Source organism: Bubalus bubalis, chromosome 4 (assembly GCF_019923935.1).
Source record: "Bubalus bubalis isolate 160015118507 breed Murrah chromosome 4, NDDB_SH_1, whole genome shotgun sequence".
Lineage (NCBI taxonomy): Eukaryota > Metazoa > Chordata > Mammalia > Artiodactyla > Bovidae > Bubalus > Bubalus bubalis.
The window spans coordinates 125,656,170-125,682,558 of NC_059160.1; the positions used below are offsets into that span (position 1 = coordinate 125,656,170).

Consider the following 26,389-nt stretch of genomic DNA (forward strand, 5'->3'; position numbering starts at 1 on the left):
AGGCGACGGCGGCTCCTGGAGGCGGGGTGGGCCCTGGTCGGAGGGGGAAATAGGCCCGGAGGGGGCGGGCCCAGATGGCCGCGGTCTCGGAGGGCCGGGCAGGCCCTGAGTACTGTGAAGGCTTTGGGGGCGGGTCGGACCGGGAGGGGGCGGGAAGGACCCGAGTAGGGAGGGCCGGACCGGGAGGGGGTGGGCTCAGGCGGCTGCTAGGCCGAACGTGCCGCAGGCCGGCCGCAGGCTCAGCGCACCACCATGGAGAGGCAGGGCCGGCGGCCTCGAGGACCGCCGCAGCAGCAGAGACAGCAGAGGAGGAACGGAGGCTGAAGACGGGGCCTCCGGGTAGTGGGCCAGTGAGCCCTCGCCGTCCTTGAGCCCAGACTCCCGTTCCCTGCCTTTCTGGGCGCTGGCGGTGACCCCGCCGAACGATGCGCGCCCCCGGCCGCCCGGGAGGCTGAGCCCGCCGCCCGGTTCTCGCCCCTCGCCACCACCCACCATGGCCTTGCCCGGCGCCGAGGGCGCGCCCGACCGGCCGGGATCCCCGGCCCGGGGCGCCCCTACCGGCTCCGCGTCGTCTTCGTCCGCCTCCTCCGGCGGCTCGGCCTCGGCAGGAGCTGGGCTATGGGCCGCGCTCTACGACTACGAGGCGCGCGGAGAGGACGAGCTGAGCCTGCGCCGCGGCCAGCTGGTGGAGGTGCTGTCCCAGGACGCTGCCGTGTCGGGCGACGAGGGCTGGTGGGCCGGCCAGGTGCAGCGACGCCTCGGCATCTTCCCCGCCAACTACGTGGCGCCGTGCCGCCCGGCCGCCAATCGCGCGCCGCAGCCCGCCAGACAGCCGCCGCCGCGGCCCGGCTCGCCGGTGCACGTCGACTTCGAGCGGCTGGAACTAAAGGAGCTCATCGGCGCCGGCGGTTTCGGGCAGGTGTACCGCGCCACCTGGCAGGGCCAGGAGGTGGCGGTGAAGGCGGCGCGCTGCGACCCGGAGCAGGACGCGGCGGCGGCGGCCGAGAGCGTTCGGCGGGAGGCCCGACTCTTCTCCATGCTGCGGCACCCCAACATCATCGAGCTGCGCGGCGTGTGCCTGCGGCAGCCGCACCTCTGCCTGGTGCTCGAGTTTGCCCGCGGCGGAGCGCTCAACCGCGCGCTAGCCGCCGCCAATGCGACCCCGGACCCCCGCGCGCCCTCCCCGCGCCGCGCGCGCCGCATCCCCCCGCACGTGCTGGTCAACTGGGCCGTGCAGATCGCGCGGGGCATGCTCTACCTGCACGAGGAGGCGGTGGTGCCCATCCTTCACCGGGACCTCAAGTCCAGCAACAGTGAGTGGGGACGGTGGGGCGGCGGGATGGGGGAGAGGAAGACTCAGCTGCGCCCGTCGCAGTCCACCTGGATAGGCTAGTCGACCTCCGGACTCCCAAAAAGCCTGCTCAGACTTTCCAGGGCTCAGAGGTCCATTTGCACCCTGGTTACTCGCTTTGGAGCAGGTGACATACTTTGGTGCTTTTAGGTGCCTTGTTTTTTGTTTTTAATTCAGATCAGACTTGCTTGCAGACCACACAGTTGTAAAAGATCTGGACTTTCTGGAAACCTCATGGTGCTGTTTGGCCTTTAGGTACAATAAGTAGTTCGTTTGGATAGAATACTTTGCCAACTGAGGCCTTTCTCGAAACCCATGTCCCCCGCCGCCCCCGTCTTGTCTAGTGGCCTTCATCAACCTGCCCTTTCCTTCAGCTTACAAGCACTGTATTGAGGTCTCTTCTTTACCACTTTCAATATGGCTTCGTGTCCTTTGACGTCTCCAAAGTGTTTTCATTCAGATGTCTCTGCCCTTGAAGTATGATTTCATTATTGGTTCAGTGGTTTGCCTGTTAGGGAATTGTCTCCAGACCAGAAACACCATTTTGTGCCATCATGCACATTTGGGTTGATTTAAGAGCGAGTTCATTGCCCTTGTGCAGGTACTTGAAATCTAGAAAACCTGGCCTGTATCGTTCACTTTGTTTATAAATCAATGTGCGTTTTACAGATGTCGATTAAGAACTGACAAAGGAACTCAGCCCAATTCCTATTAAATTTCATCGTATAAAAGAGCTACTAGAATTAGCTGTTTAAAGTTTGTTCTTCGGTATTGAAGATCTCTTCACAGTCTTTTTTTTTTTTTTTTTTAAACTTTACATAACTGTATTAGTTTTGCCAAATATAGAATGCGGTGAAATCTCATGAAAGATTAAAGGATGCAGCCAGAACTGGCGTTGGCCTACCACAGCTGCATGTGTTTCAACCTTGTAAAACCTGCTAGGACAGGAGCTGAGGCAAATGGAAACATTGCCCTTCTCCTTCACTGCAAGACAGAAGAGTGACAGGAAGAAATGATATGTTTGTTGTATGTTTATGTAGACTGTTTCTCCTATTCAAAATCCTACAGCAATGTACCTGAAAATGACTAACGTAGCATTTCGGAACTGTAAATAATATGAGTGTTGGTAACTACAAATAAGCATTGGATTTTTTTTTTTTTTTTAAATCTTATGACTTCTGTTGGCCTCCGTGTCTTACAATTTAGATTGCAGCTGCTTGAGTGACAGGAACAAATTCTAACAAAATATGGGCTAGAAAGGTGGCAGGAGTGGTGTGCACCCTCAGAGTCCTGACAGAGGCCAGGTGAGGCCATTTACCTACTTTTGGACTAAAGTGTTGCAGTAAAGACATAGCACAATTTCAGATGTACTAATTTTTGTAATTGCTTAACACCTGACACAGTCTTTGTTACCAATTCGAGCTTATTGCCTAAGCTATGCTTTTACTGAAAGAAGTGTTTAACCTGCTGCCAAAGAACATGACCTGTGTGCCCCAGAAGCCCTACTACCCCTAGTGGAGCCCACAAGCCTTTGTCTGCTGAGAGTTTTCTGCAGAACCAGGATTTTAAGGATGGCGGCAGCATCCTGCTCATTCTGGCTCTTGGCAGTTGCTGTAGTTCTGTGATAGACATGGAACCTGGCATCCTACAAACTTACTCTGCTGCTGGATGTCAAATCGCCAACACCAGCAAAATTCCTGATCCTTAGACCCAGGAATTAAAAGGTCTGTGACTCTTACTTTTGCATTATGCTTAGGCTGTTCGGTTGGGTTGTAATAATGCTTAAGGTCCATACAACCTGTTCACAAAGGCAGAGCATATCTGCCAGTGGTGGTTAAAGCACAGAAGGGCAGGTTAACCCGTGTTCCAGTGTATAAATTAAAAAATTTAAAGTGCTAATCTATTAAATAGTGAAAAGAAATAGCATGACCTTGGAATAATAACATGGTTAAAAAGTTTTTATTGACACTAGAAAAACTTGTACCATGGAACAAGTAGCTTACTGTGTCTAGGGGAGATATTATGTAATCTGAAGGTGATTATAGGCTGCAATTTAGTTTTTGAAAGACTTTTCACCCTCAGAGTAAGTTGCCAAACTTCCTGGAGCATTTTAATTTCTGTAATTGTTAGGCAGAGTGGAATTATCGCACTTTTAAAACAACTTAATTGGCTAGGTCACTCGCCTAGCCAAATATTTGTTACAATATGACCACTTTTACAGTTTTTAATTTCTAAGACATAAGCATTTTGAATCGGGCCTAAAAGGTGCCGAGCAGGGTCTAGCACATTGTCTTATCCTGGCTCTGGTATTATTTATTCAATGAATTAATGCAGGTCCCTTGGAACCCTCTTGTGATATATGAAGCCATAACTTCTTGTTGAGATTTTTTCAGTACAGCAGAGACTCTATTACAGTATGTTTAGTTTGACTCTATTGGCTATTTGCTAATGGTGGTAGTGAGTTAATGATAATGTAAACAAGATTTTAAAAAATCAATATTGAATTTTAGTTTTACTTTTTAGTCTGCTCTTGTAACAAAGAGCCAGAATACAACTACTTGGACCCGAGCTAGTAGAAATTATTGTCTTAAAACAAATGGTTAAATTTATCAAACTAAGATATGGCTCTTGATATATTTTCTTTCTTCTCTCATCAGTCTTTTTTTTTTTTAAGTCCTGTCATATCATTCTGAGGCAATGTTTGTTGAAATAAAAACCAATCTTGTGATGTACAAACAATTTTGTCCCTTTTTCAAGAGACAGCAAGAGATTGAAAGTTGAGCCAAATGAGCAAGTTTTAAGCATCATTTATGTTGTTGAAATATGCTAGGCCCTGTCACTCCCAGATGCAAAGTAAATAGAAAATGCTTTGCTAAATCTGTGTACTGCAACTAGAGAGCAATACAAGGCAACCTTGGGTTGCTGTGAAAAGGACCAGTTTTATATGCACTCAGAGAAGAGAAAAAACATTGTGAGCTGGGACTCATTTATTCAACAGAGTTTGAGGGTCCACCCTCTACCAGGGACTTCTAGCCCCCAGGATATAGTGCAAAAGCAGATGGTAAACAGTGTTCCCCCAGCACAGAACTTAAGTCTCATAGGGAAGATAAATGGCAGTCATGCAAATATCAGTAAGTGCTGTCAAGAAAAGAAAGCATGATGACGGGGGGAGAGTGAGGATGCTGATCAGATGGGGTGGTCAAGGGCAGCCACTCAGAGGAAGGGACACAGAGACCTGGAGGAGGAGGAATGAGTCAAGCCAAGGTCCAGGCAAAGGGCAGATGATGTAGAAATGAGCCTGGATTATTGGACTGGGAAGAAGGCGGGCCAGAGGGCTGGAGCAGAGAGTAGAAGACAGGTGCGGGCTGGGGGTGGCTTGCAGGCCCCTGGTCCACGGAGGGGGTTCCCTCTGAGCACCATCTATCAGTCCAAAGCCTCGGGGCATTTTGTGCAGAGGAGGGGCATGATTGAATGCCTGTGTTTATAAGATTACTCTGAAGAATGGACTAGGAATTGGCCTCAGTGAAGACTGGGGAAATTGTCCAGGCCAGAGAAAGCATTGGTTTGGCTGAGCAATGGAAGTGGTTTTCAGGGAAGTTACCAGGAAGGAGTGAAAAGAAAATAGTACAATATGTGAATTGCTGAGGAGGCTTTGAATTATTAGAATTTAGTCTTAAGTGTTTTGTTTGTTCTGACATAGTTCAGGATAGAAAGAAGATTGCATGGCATAATTTATGGTTCCTTTTTTGCTAATGTTGCTTACTGTGTTCTACCTTTTCTTTTTTTTAAAGCAGAAAATAAATGTTGCATGAGAAACTGAGCCACAGACCTTGTAGCTTCTTATTTGTGTACTTTTTCTTTCAATGATTAGGTATCTTTTATCCTGATTTTTTTTTTTAGCCTCCTGGGAATAATTATTATATATTATTATCTACAAGGACATCTGCAGTCTATAAATAGACATAGTTATATTTATTATGAAATGCAATTTAGAGCTCTTACTAAAACTACAAAAGGAGTCTAAATTTTTTTTTTTTTTTTTTTGCTTTTCTCATTAGTGCAGTGTAAATAAAGGAGCTATTTGAGAAAATTATAGCCAGCGTGATCTCCAAATAAGGTGCTTAAAAAGCTCATAAGAGTGGTTTGGAAGAGCTATTAATTATGCTATTATCAGTTGAGAGACGTGCATCTTCTCCCTTCTCTCGTCTGTTCTTTTACTCCAGACATGTAGCTTCATGCCATGGCCTCTTCCTATTCTAGGGGTTTGGGGAGATCAGTTCAGAGAGCCCAGTGGTGACAGAGAGCTGTTTGCTTCTGAAACAAAATTGACTAAAGATATATCTTTGAAAGAACGGCAATCAAAATGGGTCTTGATTTTGATCAGGCATGTCTTTCCTTTCCATTTTATGCTTGCTTGTTGGAAAATAAATAGTCCACTTCTGATTTTTTTTTAATAGTTGTGAGTAATTTAGTGCTGATGATCATTTTATAGGTTTCCCTGGTGGCTCAGATGGTAAAGAATCCACCTGCAATGTGGGAGACCTGGGTTTGATCTCTGGGTTGGGAAGATCTCATGGAGGAGGGCATGGCAACCTACCTCCATATTCTGGCCTGGAGAATTCCATGGACTGTACAGTCCATGAGGTCACAGAGAGTCAGACATGACTGAGTGACTTTAACTTCTCACATTATGCTCATTTTATAATGTACATCTCAGATCATTTTGTGGTCATTGTCAAGTGTATCAAAGTGTGGGAAAGGGAAGCTGAGATAGGAGATCTCCTCCATCGTTTCAGAAGGCCATCTCTAAGTCCTGCTTTCCCACGCTGTCATGTGACGGTTGGACTGTTCTAGAACCTTGCAGTACCAGAAGAAGCCTTGGCTTTGAGGTCAGACTTGGGTTTGAATATTGGTGTTGTCATCTACGAGCTGTGTGACCTTGGGCAAGTTATATAACCTCAATGAGCCTGAAAGTCTTGATTTCTGATACTGTCTACTGAATTCCTCTCTTGGAGATGGACGGGAACCTGTGGGGGAAAAATCTAGTGGTTTTTTTTAAACCCTTCATAGGCAATTGGGTACATTCTACATGAATGCAGATGGCTTTTTTAGTGAACAGTTAGGAGCCAGGTATGCTAGAATGAAAAGTAGACAGTGGCTTTTGTTGAGAAGGAGACTGGTGTTTAGCTTGTGGCCAGGCGTTAGCATGGCCTTGAATGTCATGCCAAGAGTTGTGGACTATCTGACGGCAAAAGCAAGCCATGGACAGTTTTGAGGAGGAAAGTGCTCTGATCTGTAAGACAAACATCTACAAAGAAAAGTGTATAAGCTTAGAGTAATTTACTTTATGACTGTATCTATCAATACCCACTATTATTAGTGGGTCAGGAATAAAAAATAAAATACTTAGACATCAGTTTGGCATAAATTTTTTTATCACCTATGACCAGAACCTAATTTTTTATAATCACTATTTATTTAGTGAGCTAATATAGGGCACTTTCTCCCTCTGACTCACCAGAGTTGGAAAATAATGATTAGATTTACTACATCAGGCTGATGATTTTAACTTGGAATTTCAGTGTGACTTCCCAAACACTCTGTGGTACTTGAGTGGCTCCCACAAGATAGAAATATCTTGATGAAGGAATTTTAGGGAGCAGAAGAAGGGTTCCCGGGGAGGCTGGGAGAACTGTGATGGCTTTGTTTTGGAGCCTAAAACTTACATTTGTACAACTGACCCCAAAGCAGCAAGAATTTAGTTAGCTCTGACTCCACTTCTCACAATCAGTGGGCTCATGGACTCAAACTTTCTGAATAGGGTAGTGTGAGGATCATTGAAATAGTATACACCTGGTGTCAGCACACTTTCCCCTGTAGGTCCAGGTAGTAAATATGTTTGGCTCTGCAGGCCGTATAGTTCCTGTTGCAACTATTCAGCTTTCCAGTTTGGCCCATAGGATGTAGTTCCCTGACTTCTGTATATGTCAAGGTACTTAATAAACTGTAAGATGCAATCTAAATGTGAGCTGGTGACTATACTTATTTCTGCGTATGGTTTAGAAACACTTTGAGTGCTTTAAATTGTTCCTAACTTGCTTGTGTGTGAACTCATTGATACCTAAAAGCTTTCCACAATTCTTTATAACCCAAGGACATTATTATTTCTGCAGAATATAGTGCCATGTTATCATACGTTTATTCATTTTAGTTGGGGGTAAGAGTCTTCATCATTTAATTGACTCCCTTGATCCAGGCCAGCCAGCTGTACAAGGAAACAGTCTCGCGCTTTGTTCCGTAGGAATGCTGCCATCTGCACACTTTGGCAAGTCTGCTTGTAACTTGGGTTGATAAGTTAAGGGTCAGGGAGAAGGCATGAAGTATTCAATTGCTGTTTTAACTGTTTCACTACAGAGTTCATTGGACTTCCCTGGTGGTTCAGATGGTAAAGAATCTACCTGCAATGTGGAAGACCTGGGTTTGATCCCAGGGTTGGGAAGATCCCTTGAAGAAAGGCTTGGCAACCCACTCCAGTATTCTTGCCTGGAGAATCCCCGTGGACAGAGGAGCCTGGTGGGCTACAGTCCATGGGGTCACAAAGAGTCGGACACGACAGCAGCTTAGCACAGCAGCAGAATTCATTACTGGGACTTTTTTATGCTTTTTGAAAAAGAGCAAATCACATGCCATTTGGGGAGACTGTCTTGACTACATAAAGGAGGTTTGAGTTATTATTGGCTTAATTGACTTTCAAGAGTTACTTTGTTTCAGGTTGTCTGCAAATATTGACTCAAATAATATCAACTATATTACTTTCAGTTTACTAACATATTAATGTAGAATATTGTGGCAGATTCCTCCCTCTTGAGTTTGCTTTGTTCCGTATCTTGATAAAATACGGAAAATGTTCAGCCAATAGAAAGTGATGTGTGTGTTTCACACACAATGGAATGTAAGAAGTTTTCTCATTGAAACTGAATATTGTGTGTGTCTATGGTGTTAAGGGCCATGTGAAGTCATGATTTAGCTGATCACGCACCCAGAACTTGCAGAGGTCTCTCTCCTTGAATGCAGTGGGCTGACTCAGTCATCACACCACAGTCATTTAGAGACTGTGCACTGCATGTCAGGGATGCTTCAGGCTCTGGGTAGTCAGTGGTGAGCAAAGCAGAGAGCAAGTTCTTCCCCTCGTGGAATTTACATGCCAGTGGGCAGTGTGGACCTTAGAGTGTAAATGGTGAAAGACATAGTATGGTGGAGGGTGATAATTGCTTAGTGCATGAGTGCCAAGTCACTTCAGTCTTTGCAACCCTATGGACTCTAGCCCACCAGGTTCCTCTGTCCATGAGATTCTGCAGGCAAGAATACAGGAGTGTGTGGCCATGCCCTCCTCCAGGGGATCTTCCCGACCCAGGGATGGAACCCACGTCTCTTAGTCTCCTGCATTGGCAGATGGGTTCTTTACCATTAACGCCACCTGAGAAGCCCAATTGCTTAGCAGAAAAACTAAAAGTTGAAAAGGAAGGTTAAAATCTTAGAGTGAGCAGTTTAAGATTAGCGTGTGGTTAAGAAAGGCCTTCCAGAAAAGGAAGCAAAACCTAAAGAAGTGGGAAAGCAGATCTCCTGGAGACAAACTCAGGTTGGAGAACAGAAATCACTCCCCAGAGCAGGAGCCCACTGTGACAGGAGAGGCCTGGAAGGGAATCATGGGGCACCCAGGAGAGAGGGGGTGGCCCCTGGAAAGTTTTTGAACCAAGGCCTGGCTCTGAGTGACATTGCAGCAGGTCACACAGTCTGCAGTTTTGAGAACACACGAGGAACTAGGGTGGAAGTGATCACTTGGGAGTCAGCAACATGTCCATGGCATGAAAAGCCCTGAGAGTGGCTGACATTATCTGGGGACTGAGTGCTGATAGGAAAGACCAGAGGTCCGAGGGCTGAGCTCTGGAGGTCGTCAGGGATTAGAGGCCTTGCAGAGAGGGAGTTACCAGAAAAAGGAGCAGCTGGTAAAGGAATGAAAGTGAGAGAGTGTTCTGATACTTGGGGGCCAGAGAAGAACGGGGTTCAGGGGAGAACGATCAACTGCGTCAGTTGCAGCTGATGGGTCAATATCCAAATAACTACTTTGCTATCATTATTTCTAAAGCAGTCTGTGCTGTTTTAGGAGGAACAGGTGCATTGGCTTTCCATACTCAGCAGCTGGCTTAACATGAAAAGGTTCATCTTCCTGCTCCTTCTTCCCCTTATAGTAGTCACTCATTTAGCAACTGTTTGTTGAGTGTATAAAAATGGTAGTTGCTGTGCAGTAGAAATAAATGAATGTAATGAGTTAAGTGCACATTCTATCCTCCAGGTGCTTATAATTTAATTAGAGATGAGACCAACAAATGAGATAAGACAGTGTTTAAGTGTAAGGGGAGTGGCACAGCTTAAGTGCCTTAGAAATGCAAAGAACATCTAGAGAAGTCCTGAGGGAAGGCACCCAGGGGGACATGGTATTTACAGGCTCGTATAATATGGGAGCAGGCAGAGAGTGGCAAAGCTGTTCGTTTTTGGTTTTTTGGCTTTTTACTAGAAGGGGAAATTGAGATTCCAAAGGCCGGTGGACCTGAAGGCCATCTCAGGGTAGGTGCTGCAGTGAGGATCCAGGGCTGGAGCTGGACTGCCTCCATGGGAAGTGGAGGCCAGGTGCGGTTTTGTGGAGGGTGCAGGTGGGAGGCGGTCCACACAGCTGGCACCAGGAGCAAGGAGATGCTAATGTAAAGTCATGTTTTTTAGAAGTGGCCTTTAATGTACAGAAATTTTAGGGCGTAGGATTCCTTTTGGAAAGTCCAGGAAGAGCTGAAAAGACATGGAGATGAGATTGAAAAGGGACTTGAAGACCAAGATGAAGGCCTCCAGAGACTGGTGAGTGAATAAGTGCTACAGGTGTGGGAATAGATGGAAGAACATGAGAAAGTTCAGTGCTATTTGGTAAACTTAGAAAGTTATCATTTTTTCCCTGGAAATGAATGGCTGATTGTTTCCAGAATTGAAATTCACAGAGTAACATTACTGCCTTAGGCTGAGAGGTGGTGTTTTGTTAATATATTCTTTCACATTGGTGCTTTCCTCAATTGATTTCTTTCTAACAGATTTTTTTTTATATATATAACATACTCCTAGTTAAAGGTTAATTGAAATGAACCTATTTGACTCAAATGGAATTTGGACTGGCACTCCCATAAATGGTGAGGAAATAGAATGGATGCATTGTAATTGCTTTAAGAAATATATACATTATATACTACAATTCAGAAAATACCAAAGTGAAACTTCAAAGGAGCTGGAAAAAATCAAGTGCCTCATGGTTGAATAAGTAGACAAAACACAGGTTGTAAAGGCTGATTGTTCGAGAATGGGGCTAACAGGGGTCAAAAATCTTCACTGAAGTCACACAAAAAGGGGCTCAAACATTTGTCGCTGGGTCACTAGCAAGAATTGACTACTTGCTGTGGCCCAGGAATTGATGTGCCCGCTTCATGCATGGCTGTTCCTTGGGGTCCTCTTCCTGGTGTTGGGCAGGATGCGGAAGCACCTCCAGCCTGCCCTCCGCTGAGACCTGGCCAGGCGCCCAGTCACGTTACCTGTGGGGACACTGGCTATTTTTGGTTTCGGTCATTTTGCCCAAAAGATAAGGAATTTGAAGAATTCTGCTGAACACCTCTGAAATAGAATCCAGAACAATGGGCCTTTCATGGAACTCTAAACGTTTGACATTCAGAGTGTTATTTTAACTTGTTTTCTGTTAGTTCAAAGCTTCTGTGGAGACCTTGGGCTCCAGGTGGGGGCAGGTGTTTCAAAGCTGCCAATGCAGTGGCTGCTAATCGTGCATTCTGCTGTGGCATTGCTTTAGAAATGCAATCCTCTTTAAATACTGAGTGTTTACTTCTCACTGGTAGTTCTGCCTTTATTTTAGAGTTGCCTTTCTGAGGTCTTTTTGCTTCTCAAGGGCTGCCAGGCATTACCTGGGGCCTGAGGATGTGGATTGGTTCAGTTCAGTTCAGTCGCTCAGTCGTGTCCGACTCTGTGACCCCATGAATCACAGCACGCCAGGCCTCCCTGTCCATCACCAATTCCCAGAGTTCACTCAAATTCACGTCCACCGAGTCAGTGATGCCATCCAGCCATCTTATCCTCTGTCGTCCCCTTCTCCTCCTGCCCCTAATCCCTCCCAGCATCAGAGTCTTTTCCAATGATTCAACTCTTCGCATGAGGTGGCCAAAGTACTGGAGTTTCAGCTTTAGCATCATTCCTTCCAAAGAAATCCCAGGACTGATCTCCTTCAGCACGGACTGGTTGGACCTCCTGGCAGTCCAATGGACTCTCAAGAGCCTTCTCCAGCACCACAGTTCAAAAGCATCAATTCTTCGGCACTCAGCCTTCTTCACAGTCCAACTCTTGCATCCATACGTGACCACTGGAAAAGCCCATTTTAATCAAGGTTTCCTCATGCCTTCCCGTTTGGATGTTTAGCAGAAGAAAGAGAGAAAATATGTGGAAGTGTCTTGGAGAACAGTTAGATAGAAGTGCGAGCCAACCTGACCATTAGTGTAGAGTCTTGTATGGTATAAGGATATCATCGTTTAAAAGTGAAATTAGTGTGTATTATGAGGGGAGAAACATCATACAGCTGACGAAGTAGCTGTGTGTGTGTGTGTGTTGCTCACTCAGTCATGTCCGACTCTTTGCAACCCCATGGACTATAGCCCACCAGGTTTCTCTGTCCATGGAATTCTCTAGGCAAGATTACTGGAGTGGATTGCCATTCCCTTCTCCAGAGAAACTTCCCAACCCAGGGATCAAACCCCGCTCTCCTGCATCACAGGCAGATTCTTTACCGTTTGAGCCACAGGGAAGTCCCTGTAGCTAATTATCTATTTTTTGTTCCTGTGGTTCAAGTATACAGGGTTTTAAAGGATCAGATATTGATTTTTTCTTGATATTTATGAGGAATCAGCACTGAGAAATAAATATACCTTAAGCTGACATGGCAGAAAAGGCAATGGCACCCCACTCCAGTACTCTTGCCTGGAAAATCCCATGGATGGAGGAGCCTGGTAGGCTGCAGTCCGTGGGGTCATTAAGAGTCGGACACGACTGAGTGACTTCACTTTCACTTTTCACTTTTATGCACTGGAGAAGGAAATGGCAACCCACTCCAGTGTTCTTGCCTGGAGAATCCCAGGGACGGGGGAGCCTGGTGGGCTGCCGTCTATGGGGTTGCATAGAGTCGGATACGACTGAAGCAACTTGGCAGCAGCAGCAGCAAGCTGACATGGAAGAAAGGAAAATTCAAAAATTAACGAAGTGAAATTTCTGATTATTCTGTTCCCTTTTTGTAACTGGTGGCATTATTAGTAACAAGGAAGACTGGCAACAACTGTCTGTTTCTGTGGCCCAGAATTTGGTGTGCCCACTTTGTGCCCGGTTGTTCAGATGCATGCTCTTCAGATGGGATCTGAAGCCAGGCCCTGTATAGTAGCCATATGATCTGGGTTACATTTCTAACTGTGACCTGGAGACTGTAAATTCCAGACTGTCACAGAATGGCATGAAGGTCCAATGAGAGATGAAATGGAGACAACTCTACATAGAAGAGGATTAGTAAGTGGTAGACAATATCCTTATTATGACTGGTGATATTAATAATGATCATTAATAAAAACTATTGAGTGTTTGGTGTATGAGGCACTGCCTTAGGTGATATTGGGGGGATAGACGAGGGTCCTTACTCTCTGCATATTAGTTAGAAGTTCTAGGGGAAGGAACGTTACAGCACAACAGTATTTATTCAGAATTGGCAACTTTATAATCAGTCCCCCTTCAGCTAGCTCATGTTGCATAAACTCTGCGACTTCTGTGACTGTCTACATTGATGACACCAAGGTGAATCCATTACAAAGTGAAATCTCAAGCCTTGCAAAGGGGTAGGATTTCCTGACTTCCCTAAGAGTGATTTTGAAGATTTGCTAAAAACACTTTGAAACCCATTGATAAAGGATATATGTGGGTATACTGCTGCTACTGCTAAGTCGCTTCAGTCGTGTCCGACTCTGTGCGACCCCATAGACGGCAGCCCACCAGGCTCCCCCGTCCCTGGGATTCTCCAGGGAAGAACACTGGAGTGGGTTGCCATTTCCTTCTCCAATGCATGAAACTGAAAAGTGAAAGTGAAGTCGCTCAGTCGTGTCCGACTCTAGCGACCCCATGAACTGCAGCCCACCAGGCTCCCCCATCCCTGGGATTCTCCAGGCAAGAATACTGGAGTGGGTTGCCATTTCCTTCTCCAGTGCATGAAACTGAAAAGTGAAAGTGAAGTCGCTCAGTCGTGTCCGACTCTAGCGACCCCATGAACTGCAGCCTACCAGGCTCCTCTGTCCATGGGATTTTCCAGGCAAAAGTACTGGAGTGGGTTGCCATTGCCTTCTCCAATATGTGGGTATAGGTATGTGTAATCCTTACGAAACGCTTACTGTGTTTCAGACACCGTTCTGAGCACTGTATGTGTCTTCCTTTCTTCCTCCCTGCACGGTCATAATTCCTGTGACGGACAGGAGTCAAAAGCACAGAGTCCAAACCGAGCAGTCTGCCCTGGCGTGCATGCTTCTGTCGTGATGCCGCAGGGCTGCCACTTAGATCACGTGATAATTATCCAGTGGCAGGAAATCAGAAAGGAGGACAACGGGCTCCTGAATACAAGGAGATTTCCAAGGGATCAAGAAAACACTTGTGAAAAATTTATAGCAACCGTCAACCGATCAATGCAGGCCGTAGTTAGGACCATGGACCCAGGGGTCAGACATTGAAGGGCATTGCTCCTTAGCTACGTGACCCTGGACAGATTACTCAGCGTCTCTGTGTCTCAGTTTCCTTATCTATCAAGTACAGGTGATAAATAATATCCACCCATAGCACTGTGGTAGGGGTTATCTGATTAAAATACCCGTTAAGTGTACGGGACAGAATGTGCTCAGTCAACGCTGATTATTCCTATAACGTTTGGGAAAGTGCGTCCCCTTTTCCACAGATCAAACATGAAGAATGTCTTATGCTTGTTTCCAGTTTTGTTTGGATCATTTATTCTAAGAAATCTCCCATGCTTGTTCATTTTTGTCCTTTTAAGAGTTAGTGCCGGGTTTAAACAATGACAAAGATGTTGTTAAAGAATAAAAGGCTTTTCAAAAAAAAAATCCGTTAACATTCATTTTTCATTCATTCAATGAAACAAATATTTTTTAATGATAAAAGGTGCAGTTTACAAAGAAGATGGACATCATAAATCATTAGATACCTAATAACAAAGAAAGATACATAAAACAAAAATCAGAAGAAATATAAGGAAAAAGAACAAAATACATAATCATAGTGAGACATATTAACATTTCTCTGAGAATATTTTATCAAGTGCAGAAAAAATAAGAATAGGAACATCTTGAATGATGTCATTAATAATTTAAATATAATAGATTAATATATTTAATTAATTTATATTAATCTTATATCCTGCACAAATATATTTAAAATTTTGTATCTCATATGTTGTTATTAGATGTCCATAGGACATTTAGAAAAACTGGCAAAAAGATTAAAATAGACTTTTTTCATGTTATTTTTCAAGGTGAAACCTGAATAATAACTACCCCTACACACACACAGACATATACTCTATTAACTCTGAAATTTGGATTACTGTTTGATTGGATTCACTGTGTTGCTCAATTCTTTTTCAGTATTATCCTCTGATCATGAAGACCTATCTCTTGCAATTTTTGTGAGGATTAAATGAAATAACGCCTGTAAAGTACAAGGAATATAGTGAATATTGACAGTTACCAATGACTCTTATGAAGGTTGTTATTTCTGTTAGGTGGGAATTGGCATGGGCAAAGGATAAACATAAGAATGGGCATGTTTTGTTCGTTTCACCTGTAAACTCTATGCACCTGTGCTGAATCAGACACCAGAGAGTGGTTCCGTGCGGGTGAGCATGAATGTACAAGTTTCTTACCGTCTCTCTCCTCTCCTGCCATCCCCACCACACACACACTCTCTCTCCCTCACTCACACACTCAGGCTTTCACACATACTGTCTCAGAGCTCACAGTAGTGGAGGCATCGAGTAAATGCAAACGCTGTGGTACCTGGTGCCTCGCAGAGCTGCCACAGAAACACAGAGGTCGCGTGAGTGTGGAGGAGGTGACGGTTCCTGACCTGGGGTATCTGGAAGATGTCACTGAGCAGATACTGTTTGGGCTGGAGGAGCAGCCAGCCTGGCTTGAGCAGAGGAAGCTTATCCGTAGAGGAACCGGGCATGGTTTGACTGTAGCTTGCTGTGTGAATCTAGGGGCTGTGATTGCCTGGTTTCAGAGTGTGGACACTATCTCTGAGTTAAGCGGAATCGTGGAATATTTTAAAATGCAGGTTTATTAAGGTATAATTTACATAGAGTAAAACTCACCCTCTGAGGGTTCACTTTGATGCGTTTTGACAGATACATATAATCCTGTAACCACCACCACCACCACCAGGAGAGAGAATTTGCAGACCTTGGAAAAACTCTCCCATGGAGCGCTGCCCTCAGACCTTTCCCTTCAGCCTCCAAAGCCGCTGGTCTGATTTCCGTCCCTCTTCCAGGATGTCACACAGAATCGTTGTATGAAACCCTTCATGTGGGGCTTCCTTCTCTTAGTGTAGTGGTTTTGAGAGTCGTCCCTATTGTGACATATATTGGTAGTTTATTCATGAGAGGCTTAAAAAGATAAAAGGATGCCACAGAGCTTTAGGAAGATGAATCTGCTTGGGGTGGTGTGTGGGTGACAGAGGAGAGGGCCAACATCTGGTCCAGAGAGAAGGACTGTAATTCCGTGTGAGATGGTGGCAGGGTAGTGGGGGAGGGGCATCTGCAGGGCATTCAGTTCAGTCCAGTCACTCAGTTGTGTCCAACTCTGCGACCCCATGGACTGCAGCACACCAGGCCTCCCTGTCCATCACCAACTCCCAGAATTTACTCAAACTCATGTCCGTTGAGTCGGTGATGCTATCCAACCATCTCATCCTCTGTTGCCCCCTTCTCCTCCCACCTTCAGTCTTTCCCAACATCAGGGTCTTTACCAGTGAGTCTGTTCTTCGCATCAGGTGGCCAAACTGTTGGAGTTTCTGTTTCAGCATCAGTCCTTCCAATGAATATTCAGGACTCATCTCCTTTAGAATGGACTGCTTGGATCTCCTTTAAGTTCAAGGGACTCGCAAGAGTCTTCTCTAACACCACAGTTCAAAAGCATCAATTCTTTGGCACTCAGCTTTCTTTATAGTCCAACTCTCACATCCATACATGACTACTGGAAAAACCATTGCCTTGACTAGATGGACCTTTGTTGGCAAAGTAATGTCTCTGGTTTTTAATATGCTATCTAGGTTGGTCAAAGCTTTTCTTCCAAGGAGCAAGGGTCTTTTAATTTCATGGCTGTGGGGTATTAGGTTGAACTGGAATAACTGAGCTGCAGGCTAGAAGGAGGGTTTTAAGGAAGGAGCAAGGAGATAAGTTAGAAAACACAGTAGGTTTAAACCACCCGTTTTGTAGCAAATGGGAAGGAGCAGCATGGATACACAGCAGCATCAGTGCCTCATGGAAAACAGTGGTACATTTCTGCTTGGTTATAGGCAGAGAAATCAACCAGGGAGAGAGGAACCCAAGGCTCTGTGAAGGGCAGGGCGGGTGAGTGCAGGTGGGCAGTGATAGGAAGCAGGGTTGTTTTAGGTTCTGCTACCTGAGTGTGGCAGAAGGACACGATGGAAAGGACTTAGCACGCACGCACACACGTGAGCGCTCAGGGCTGCCCTGACCTCAGCTCAGCTCCTGAAAGCTGTCTTGTACACTCTGCGTTTTGTCAGGGGGCTGGGGAAACCAGCATCTGGATAATGTTTCTTAGAAATTTTTACTTTTTGCTGTATTCTGATCTCTAGGAAAGCAATCCAATCTCATAAAATAACTTAATGGGTTAACATGTCTATTCACATTTGGCAAACTTAAGATAATCTTTGATAATGATTTATGATAATATGCCATCTACTTGCAATACTCTAATACGTTCAGTAGAAAACACTACATTTTTAGATCAGGACCTAACTTCTTGGAAGAAAACCATGTATTATTTTCCTGTCACATAACCTTTCACAGACTTCTGATCCTCCCTGTGATATCTCAGTTAAACGTTTCTTGCCCCTAGAAATCGTTTGCTTTCTCATAAAGATGCTAAGCTGTATTGTGTCTGGACTTTTTTAAACTTGTAACTTCAGGCACAAATGACCCACTAAAGGCTATGAAAAGCATGATGTATTAATAAGATAAAATGGTAAAATGCAGGTTTGTTCTCTTCACAGCTAACTGCAGTGAAGATTGTATTTTAAAAGCCACTGAAGATTTAAAAGCGAACACTCTCTCTTTGTTTTTCCCTTAGTTTTGCTACTCGAGAAGATAGAGTATGATGACATCTGCAACAAGACACTGAAGATTACAGACTTTGGCTTGGCGAGAGAATGGCACAGGACTACCAGGATGAGCGCAGCAGGCACGTACGCCTGGATGGCCCCGGAAGTTATCAAGTCTTCTTTGTTTTCCAAGGGAAGCGACATCTGGAGGTAAGTGAGAACCATGCATCTTGCTCTTGCAGATGTTAGTGGAAAGTGGTTGCTGCACTTCCATTCAATGAGTCCCAAGTGTTAGTCGCTCAGTCGTGTCCAACTTTTTGTGACCCCATGGACTGTAGCCCACCAGGCTCCTCTGTCCATGGGATTCTGCAGGCAAGAATACTGGAGTGGGTTGCCGTTTTCTTCTCCAGGGGATCTTCCTGACCCAGAGATCAAACCCGGGTCTTCTGCATTGCAGGCAGATTCTTTACCATGTGAGCCACCAGGGAAGCCCCAAATGAGTCCCAAAGTATTGAATAATCCTGAGCATAACGGATAGTAAAGATGGTCCACCGTTTGTGGTTGTTCCACTTAAGAATTTTTTTGACTTTACAATGGCGCAAAAGTGGTTGGCACGCCCTCAAAACTGCACTTGGGATCTGGCGTTTTGATCTTTCCCAGCCTAGTGACACACGGTCCAGTCCTCTCTTGTGAGGCCAGGCGAAGGCAGTGAGATGCAGCTCCTGGTCAGCACCACCATCAGGAGGGGAAACAACCGATACACTTAGAACCATTCTGGACCCAGACAACCACCCTGCTTTTCAGTGTTGGTATCTTGTGCAATCAACTACACGAGATATTCAACACAAGATCAGCTTTAGGCTTTGTGTTAGATGATTTTGCCCACCTCTAGGCTAATGTAAGTGTTCTGAGCACTTTTAGAAAGACTGGGCTAAGCTTGGTCTTCCCAGGTGGTGCCAGTGGTAAAGAACCCGCTTGCCAATGCAGGAGACAGAAGAGATGTGGGTTTGATCCCTGGGTTAGGAAGATCTCCTGGAGGAGGGCATGGCAATCCACTCCAGTATTCTTGCCTGGAGAATCCCATGGACAGAGGAGCCTGGCGGGCTACTGTCCATGGGGTCGCACAGAGTTGGACAGGACTGAAGTGACAACACAGCATACGCACTGGCTAACCTTCTGTAACGCTGCCGAGTCGCTTCAGTCGTGCCCGACTCTGTGCGACCCCATAGACGGCAGCCCACCAGGCTCCCCCGTCCCTGGGATTCTCCAGGCAAGAACACTGGAGAGGGTTGCCATTTCTTCTCCAATGCATGAAAGTGAAAAGTGAAAGGGAAGTCGCTCAGTTGTGTCCGACTCTTAGCGACCCCATGGACTGCAGCCCACCATGCTCCTCCGTCCATGGGAGTTTCCAGGCAAGAGTACTGGAGTGGGGTGCCATTGCCTTCTCCACTCTATAACATTAGGAGTATTAAATGCATTTTCAGCTTATGATATTTTCAGCTTACTATGGAGTTATCCAGATGTGACCCTGTTGTAAGTTGAGGAAGATCTGTATGAGCCTTTTTGAAGGTTTTGTGGTTTTGATCAAGATAGTTATAATCATGACGGAATGGGTAACTTGAGATTTTGATTGTCCTAGGACTTCCATTTGATAGGAGAATCTTTTTTTTTTTAATAATTTATTTTATTTTATTTTTAACTTTACAATATTGTATTGGTTTTGCCATATATCAACATGAATCTGCCACAGGTATACACATGTTCCCCATCCTGAACCCTCCTCCCTCCTCCCTCCCCATTCCATCCCTCTGGGTCGTCCCAGTGCACCAGCCCCAAGCATCTAGTATCGTGCATCGAACCTGGACTGGCAACTAGTTTCATATATGATACTATACATGTTTCAATGCCATTCTCCCAAATCATCCCACCCTTTCCCTCTCCCACAGAGTCCAAAAGACTGTTCTATACATCAGTGTCTCTTTTGCTGTCTCATATACAGGGTTATTGTTACCAACTTTCTAAATTCCATATATATGCGTTAGTATACTGTATTGGTGTTTTTCTTTCTGGCTTACTTCACTCTGTATAATAGGCTCCAGTTTCATCCACCTCATTAGAACTGATTCAAATGTATTCTTTTTAATGGCTGAGTAATACTCCATTGTGTATATGATAGGAGAATCTTATTAAATCAGAGGTTTGATTAAAACTAGTTATAGTTTGAGTTAACAGGAATAGCATTTTGTAAGACCTGTTGGTAAATAAACATAAATCTCACTTTAAGGAAAATTTTGATTCCTCATGACTCACACACAGAATGTTAGCATGGAAGGAGTTTAAAGAAAAAATTTAGATCAGCTCCTTCATTTTATAGATTGAATCATCTAAAGATTAAAGCTTCTGGTTTGGGAATGGAGAGCTGGACCAAAATGGGATCCCAGGTTATCCAGGTTATCTGAATTTTCCATTCAGCTTTGTCTCATTAGGGAGTGAAGACACCATCCATACCAGAACAACACAGAGGACAACAGAACAACTCTGTTTATTCTTACAATGCACCATGAGTTTACTGGCCTTCATTTAAGGCTCATAAAATGCTGTGTGACTAGTATTAAAACTCCAGGGTTTTTTTTTTCTTGTTGTTGTTGTTTTAACAGCTTTATTGAGATATAATTCATACATCTTATAAACGATTGAATTCGCCAGTTTAAACTGTGCAATTTCATGGCTTTTAGTATATTAATTGGAGAAGGCAATGGCACCCCACTCCAGTACTTTTGCCTGGAAAATTCCATGGACGGAGGAGCCTGGTAGGCTGCAGTGCATGCTAAGGGTCGGACACGACTGAGCAACTTCACTTTCACTTTTCACTTTCATGCACTGGAGAAGGAAATGGCAACCCACTCCACTGTTCTTGCCTGGAGAATGCCAGGGACGGGGGTGCCTGGTGGGTTGCCATCTACAGGGTCGCACAGAGTTGGACACGACTGAAGTGACTTAGCAGTATATTAATAGAGTTGTGTACCTTCATCACCACAATTTAGAACATTTTCATAATCCATAAAAGAAATCCTATCAAAGGTAGCCATCTCCCTCAAAACTTCATCCATCCCAGCCCAAGGTAATCATGAATCTATGTTTTGTATGTTTAGATTTTCTTATTCTGGACATTTTGTATAAATGGAATTATGTAATATGCAGTTCTCTGAGTGGCTTTTCAGTTAGCATATTTTCAAGGTTCATGTCATAGAATGTGTCAGAATTTCATTCTTATTTATTGTTGAATAATATTCCATTGGATGGGTAATACCACATTTTCTTGTCCATTTATCAGTTGATGGCATTGGGGTTGTTTCCACTTATTGACTAATTCTGAATAATGCTGCTGTGCACATCTATGAAAAAGTTTTTGTGAGGATGTGAGTTTTCCTTCTCTTGGATAGGCGTGAAATTGCTGGGTCACAGGGTAATTATATAGTTAATCATTTGAGGAGCTGCCAGACTGTTTCCTACCAATCCTCATTCCCACCAGCAGTGTATAAATAAGGCCTTCTAATTTAATTGTTCTACTTATGACTTTTAAGAAATTTATCACCTGTGCCAGGGGTTCTATAGCGTCTTTGGACCGTTTTGAGAAATACAAACGCTTGGGCCTCACTCCTTACTTAATGACTTATACTCTGCTGATAGAGACTGAGGACATGTGTCTTCATAAAATATTAGATGTGTTGTTCTTGACTTAATCACAATAATTTTCTAAACATATAATGCCAAAATATGTTCAAAATGTTCAAAAATGTTCAAAATACTTAAGTGAAGTAGGTGATTGTTTTAAGAAATTATACTTCAAGACTCTGAAAACTCTTAAAATGTACCATAAATCAATTTTACATTCTGTATAATTACTTAACACTATAACCATTTTACTAGTTGTGTGCCTTTTAAAATAAACTATGTAATTCTAAGCTATACAAATGCTGTGCAATCTACATAAATGCTTTATAGCAACCTCATCGACTATAAACACAGAATCAAGAAGTAAGAAAAAAAGAATTTCTAAAATCAGTCACAGTCTAGGTCTTGAAGTCCAAACACTCATGGAGAGGAATTCCCTCAAAATCTGTTCTTTTCTCAGTTGTATAATATAAGCTTGGTTGTCTCATTTTCAGTAGAAGCATCTAATCAGAAGAGGGGAGAAGGATGCTAAGCTGGTAAAAAAGGAAAAAAAAAAAAAAAAAAGGCAGTTGAGAACAGAGTAGGCGACCGGAGCAAAAGACAGCATGAAATTATGAAAAAGACCAGAGACTGCTGACCTCCGTGGCCACCTAGTGTGGAGCCAGACGTCCGCACACATCTCCAGAATGCATCAGTATGTTAAAGCAGAGTCCTAGGCGTCAGAATGTGGAAGGCAGGGAAGGCTGTCCCTCTGAACTGCGCAGACCTTTGCCTTAGAACCTCCTTTGTAATATTCCCATAAAAATAATTGCATTCAAGAAGCATCGCCCTGGTCTGTGGGGCTGGTATTATATATATACACTAGTGTATTTAGTGACCGCCCTCCTTCTGCATCTTCCCTCCTTACCAGTTACTACCCTACAAGAGAACTTTGACAGATATTATCCCTGGACTTGTATTGTGACTCCTGTGACTACCCCGTTTCACACTGACAGATTTAGACCTTTCCTCAGAATTGTAAAACTAATGAATAGCATGCTCTGATCCCTGGCTTAAGAGCCATGTTCCTGCCACCGCAGCCCTTAATCAATAGATCACTTGTGTTCTTAGCAGAGGGCTTTTTATACTATATCCCACTGACTTTCAGAGAGCAGAAAAATATGCATTATGCTTTAGAAATTGTCCCATAGAAATAGTTCCCCCCACCTTTTCTTTTCCAGATTGCTTCTTACCAGACTACTTCACTCTGGAAAAATGACCTATCCTAAATTATTCGTTCTCTGAAACTTCCAAGAGGCAAAGTTGGGCTGTTATTGTTTTAATTTTGTTATTTTCTATTGAGAATAGCAAGGAAGCTTCTTTGAATTTAGGCAGTTTTTGGTTATTCTAAGAATTTTTTGGTCTCTTGCTCTGAAATGATTTTTGTTGATTGAACTGTAAATTAAGTTTACTTACTCTTGAAATTAAGTATGTGTCTCTGCTGCTGCTGCTGCTGCTGCTGCTGCTGCTAAGTCACTTCAGTCGTGTCTGACTCTGTGTGACCCCATAGACAGCAGCCCACCAGGCTCCCCTGTCCCTGGGATTCTTCAGGCAAGAACACTAGAGTGGGTTGCCATTTCCTTCTCCAATGCATGAAAGTGAAAAGTGAAAGTGAAGTCGCTCAGTCGTGTCCGACTCTTAGCTAATGCATCATAATACAGATAATTTTTAAGAAACTAAGCAGATAGCTTTTGAAAAATCCTGTTTACAACTTAATTACTAATACTTATAGCATTATATAACTTAGAAGTACTGCATTATATATTCCTTTTATAAAAAAAATGTAAAGCAGTGCTTTGAGAGGGTAGGGCAGATATCCCTAATACTTCATCAGTGATTCAAGATCAGCTTCAAGGCCATGTGAGTGGAGACACAGTCAGCAGAGAGTAACAGTCCCGCAGCTCAGCCCCAGTCCTGCCGCCTCCAGGTCCAGGTGCCTTTCGGTGCTGCCCTCTTACTCCTCCTGGTGGAGAAGGAGCCCTGGACTCAGGGGCCTCAGGACGGAAGCACCTCTGCTTCTGGGCCAGCAGAACATCAGCTGGAGGATCTGTGAGCCCCATTTGAATGGGCACATTCTGTTGTTTCTACATCCCTTTCTGAATGTTTCCAATGTAGTCTAGAGTCCAGTGGGCACTACTGGAGAGACCTATACAGGCAGTGGTCACGGCCAGGATGACCTGCGCCGGGGCTCCAGAGTCTCTGTGCAGGCCAGGTCTTCTTCATAGACGCCTTTTTGTATTTGTGATACTGTGAATCACTGTATCTCTTAAGATCAGGAGATAATCAAATGAGACTCGGAAATCAGTTCCAATGCACAGTTAAATGACTTTTATTGCTTCTGAGCTGTTTTGCCTTTGCTTAGGCATATTTTACTGCCTTCTGTCTGCTGTCTTTAAAACTATGCTCAAATACCATATATAAGCAGCAAACAGAAGAAATGAGAAGTTACTTCTTTAAATTTCAAACTTTTGTCTGTTCCTGGTGACTGGCAAGCCTCTTGCCAAAGTTATGCTTGCCTTCAAGTATCCCATTTCACTAGAGTCATATATAACACTGACCTTGCCCCTACCTCTTTGGAGCAGCTTTTCAGAGCTATCTGAAATGCTGTCTCCTGGGCTATAGTCCTCATTATGCCCCCAAATAAAACTTAACTAACACAAACACAAAAACATTCAAACTTTTTTTAACTTAGTTAATGAAGTTTGAAAAGATTAGAAAAGTGAATAGCACTGTACTTCTTATGTTAATAGTGGTGATTTAGTTGTGAAGTCATGTCCAACTTTTGCAACCCCATGGACTGTAGCCTGCCAGGTTCCTCTGTCCATGGGATTCTCCAGGCAAAGATACTGGAGTGGGTTGCCATTTCCTTTTCCAGGGCATCTTTCCAACCCAGGAATCAAACCCAGATCTCCTGCACTGCAGGCAGATTCCTTACCGAGGGAAGGAATGTACTGAGCTACAAGGGGAGCCCCTTATGTTAATAGAGCTTAAAGCAAATATGGTCCTTTCTTATATGCTAATTTTTTTGCATTTCAATATTTTTTTGAATTTTTTAATTGAAGGATAATTGCTGTACAGAATTTTGTGGTTTCCTGTCATACATCAACAAGAATCAGCCATAGGTACAAACCCGTGTCCCATCCCCATGGTTATGTGTTTTAAAGTCAGGTGAGTGTCAAGAGTGACTGATGTTTTATGTAACAAAACAAAAGATAATCCGAATGCACTCTATGTTTTGAAGATGACTTTCCTGGTGGCTCAGTGGTAAAGAATCTGCCTGCCAATGCAGGAAATGCAGGTTTGCGCCCTGGGACAGGAAGATCCCCTGGAGAAGGAAATGGCACTCCAGTATTCTTGCCTGGGAAATCCCATGGACAGAGGAACCTGGTGGGCTACAGTCCATGAAGTCACAGAAAGTAGGACATGACCTAGCAACTAAGCAACAACAACAGAGAGAAACTAAGGTTCTGATTGGTTTTGTAGAAGAAAATAAATATGTATAATGTTCAAGGCTTATTTCTATGCTCCCCTGCACTGCCTTGAACTGGACCAACTCAGAGTCTCTAGTGTGGATGTGAACTGAAATTTGGTCCTTCAGCTTCATTTAAAAATTCATTTCGAGATCCTTCTACTGTGCGTTTGCTGGTTCTTGTATGTGATTTCATTTGCCCTTGAACTGAAACAGCAGTGACTCAGCTGGTAAAGAATCCACCTGCAATGCAAGAGGTGATCCCTGGGTTGGGGAGATCCCCTGGAGGAGGGATATGCTACCCATTCCAGTATTCTTGCTTGGAGAATCCCCATGGACAGAGGAGCCTGGCAGGCTACAGTCCATGGGGTCGCAAAGAGCTGGACACGACTGAGTGACTAAGCACAGCACAGCACACACCTACATCGCATCTGCTGATGCTTTGAAGAGCTTGGCTGCTGCGGTTGTTCCTTGTTTTTTATTCTCCTTTCACTTTACCTCCATCAGTTATAAAAAAAGATGTGTCATGTCCTCCCAGCAGGTTCAGGGAGGCCTGCAGGATTTCTTTGTTCATTACTTGTAGGCATTAGGTGGAAACATGAGTAACACATCTCCTAAATATAAAGGGAGAGGCAGAGAGAAGCAGTTTCAAAAACCTGTTTTAAAACAGCATGATTGGACTTCAGTCCTGTGCTGTATAGCATGAGATTCTGTAGGGCTGGAATCTTCAGTGTCCTGAATATCTTCAGGAGGTGTGGAAAAAATGAGACAGAAGGACAAACATCAGAACAACCACATTGCTCTTTATGTGTGGCCTGGTTCTTGTTGTTCAGTCACTCATTCGTGTCTGACTCTTTGTGATCCCATGAACTGCAACACACCAGGCCTTCCTGTCCTCACTATCTCCCAGAGTTTACTCAAACCCATGTCCATTGAGTCGGTGATGCCATCCAACCGTCTCATCCTCTGTCGCCCCCTTCTCTTCCTGCCCTCAATCTTTCCCAGCATCAGGGTCTTTTCCAATGAGTCAGCTCAACAGTATGAAAAGGCCTGGTTCTGGACCCTGTTTAATTCAGTCATGTACTGCTTTTAAGCTTTCCTATTCACTAAGGAAATGGCAACCCACTCCAGTATTCTTGCCTGGAGAATCCTGTGGAGAGAGGAGCCTGGTGGGCTGCTGCTCATAGCGTCGCACAGAGTCAGACACGACTGAAGCGACTTAGCATGCATGCATGCATTCACTAAGTAGTTTCACTTCCTCAGAAGAAAGCATAACTGATTTCTGGAAGGAGAGTAATTGCATATGTTTGGAATGTTAAGTGGAAGAACCCACCTCTCACACTGGGATAAGGGCCCCTATGGGCTTTGTTGGAAGAGAAGATTGA

The 26,389-nt window shown here is 44.3% G+C and overlaps 1 protein-coding gene across 2 annotated transcripts in view; it reads left to right on the forward strand.

Moving 5' to 3' along the window:
• Nucleotides 1-211: 211 nt before the first annotated feature.
• Nucleotides 212-26,389, forward strand: part of MAP3K21 (mitogen-activated protein kinase kinase kinase 21) — a 59,242-nt gene continuing 33,064 nt past the window's right edge. The window contains exons 1-2 of one of the 2 annotated variants that reach the window (XM_006049846.4): nt 212-1,313; nt 17,851-18,031. In XM_006049846.4, the coding sequence (XP_006049908.2) occupies nt 494-1,313; nt 17,851-18,031 (1,001 nt within the window). In that variant the 5' untranslated portion in view covers nt 212-493. The remainder of the gene's footprint in view (nt 1,314-17,850; nt 18,032-26,389) is intronic. The other variant, XM_006049845.4, reaches the window with a different exon arrangement.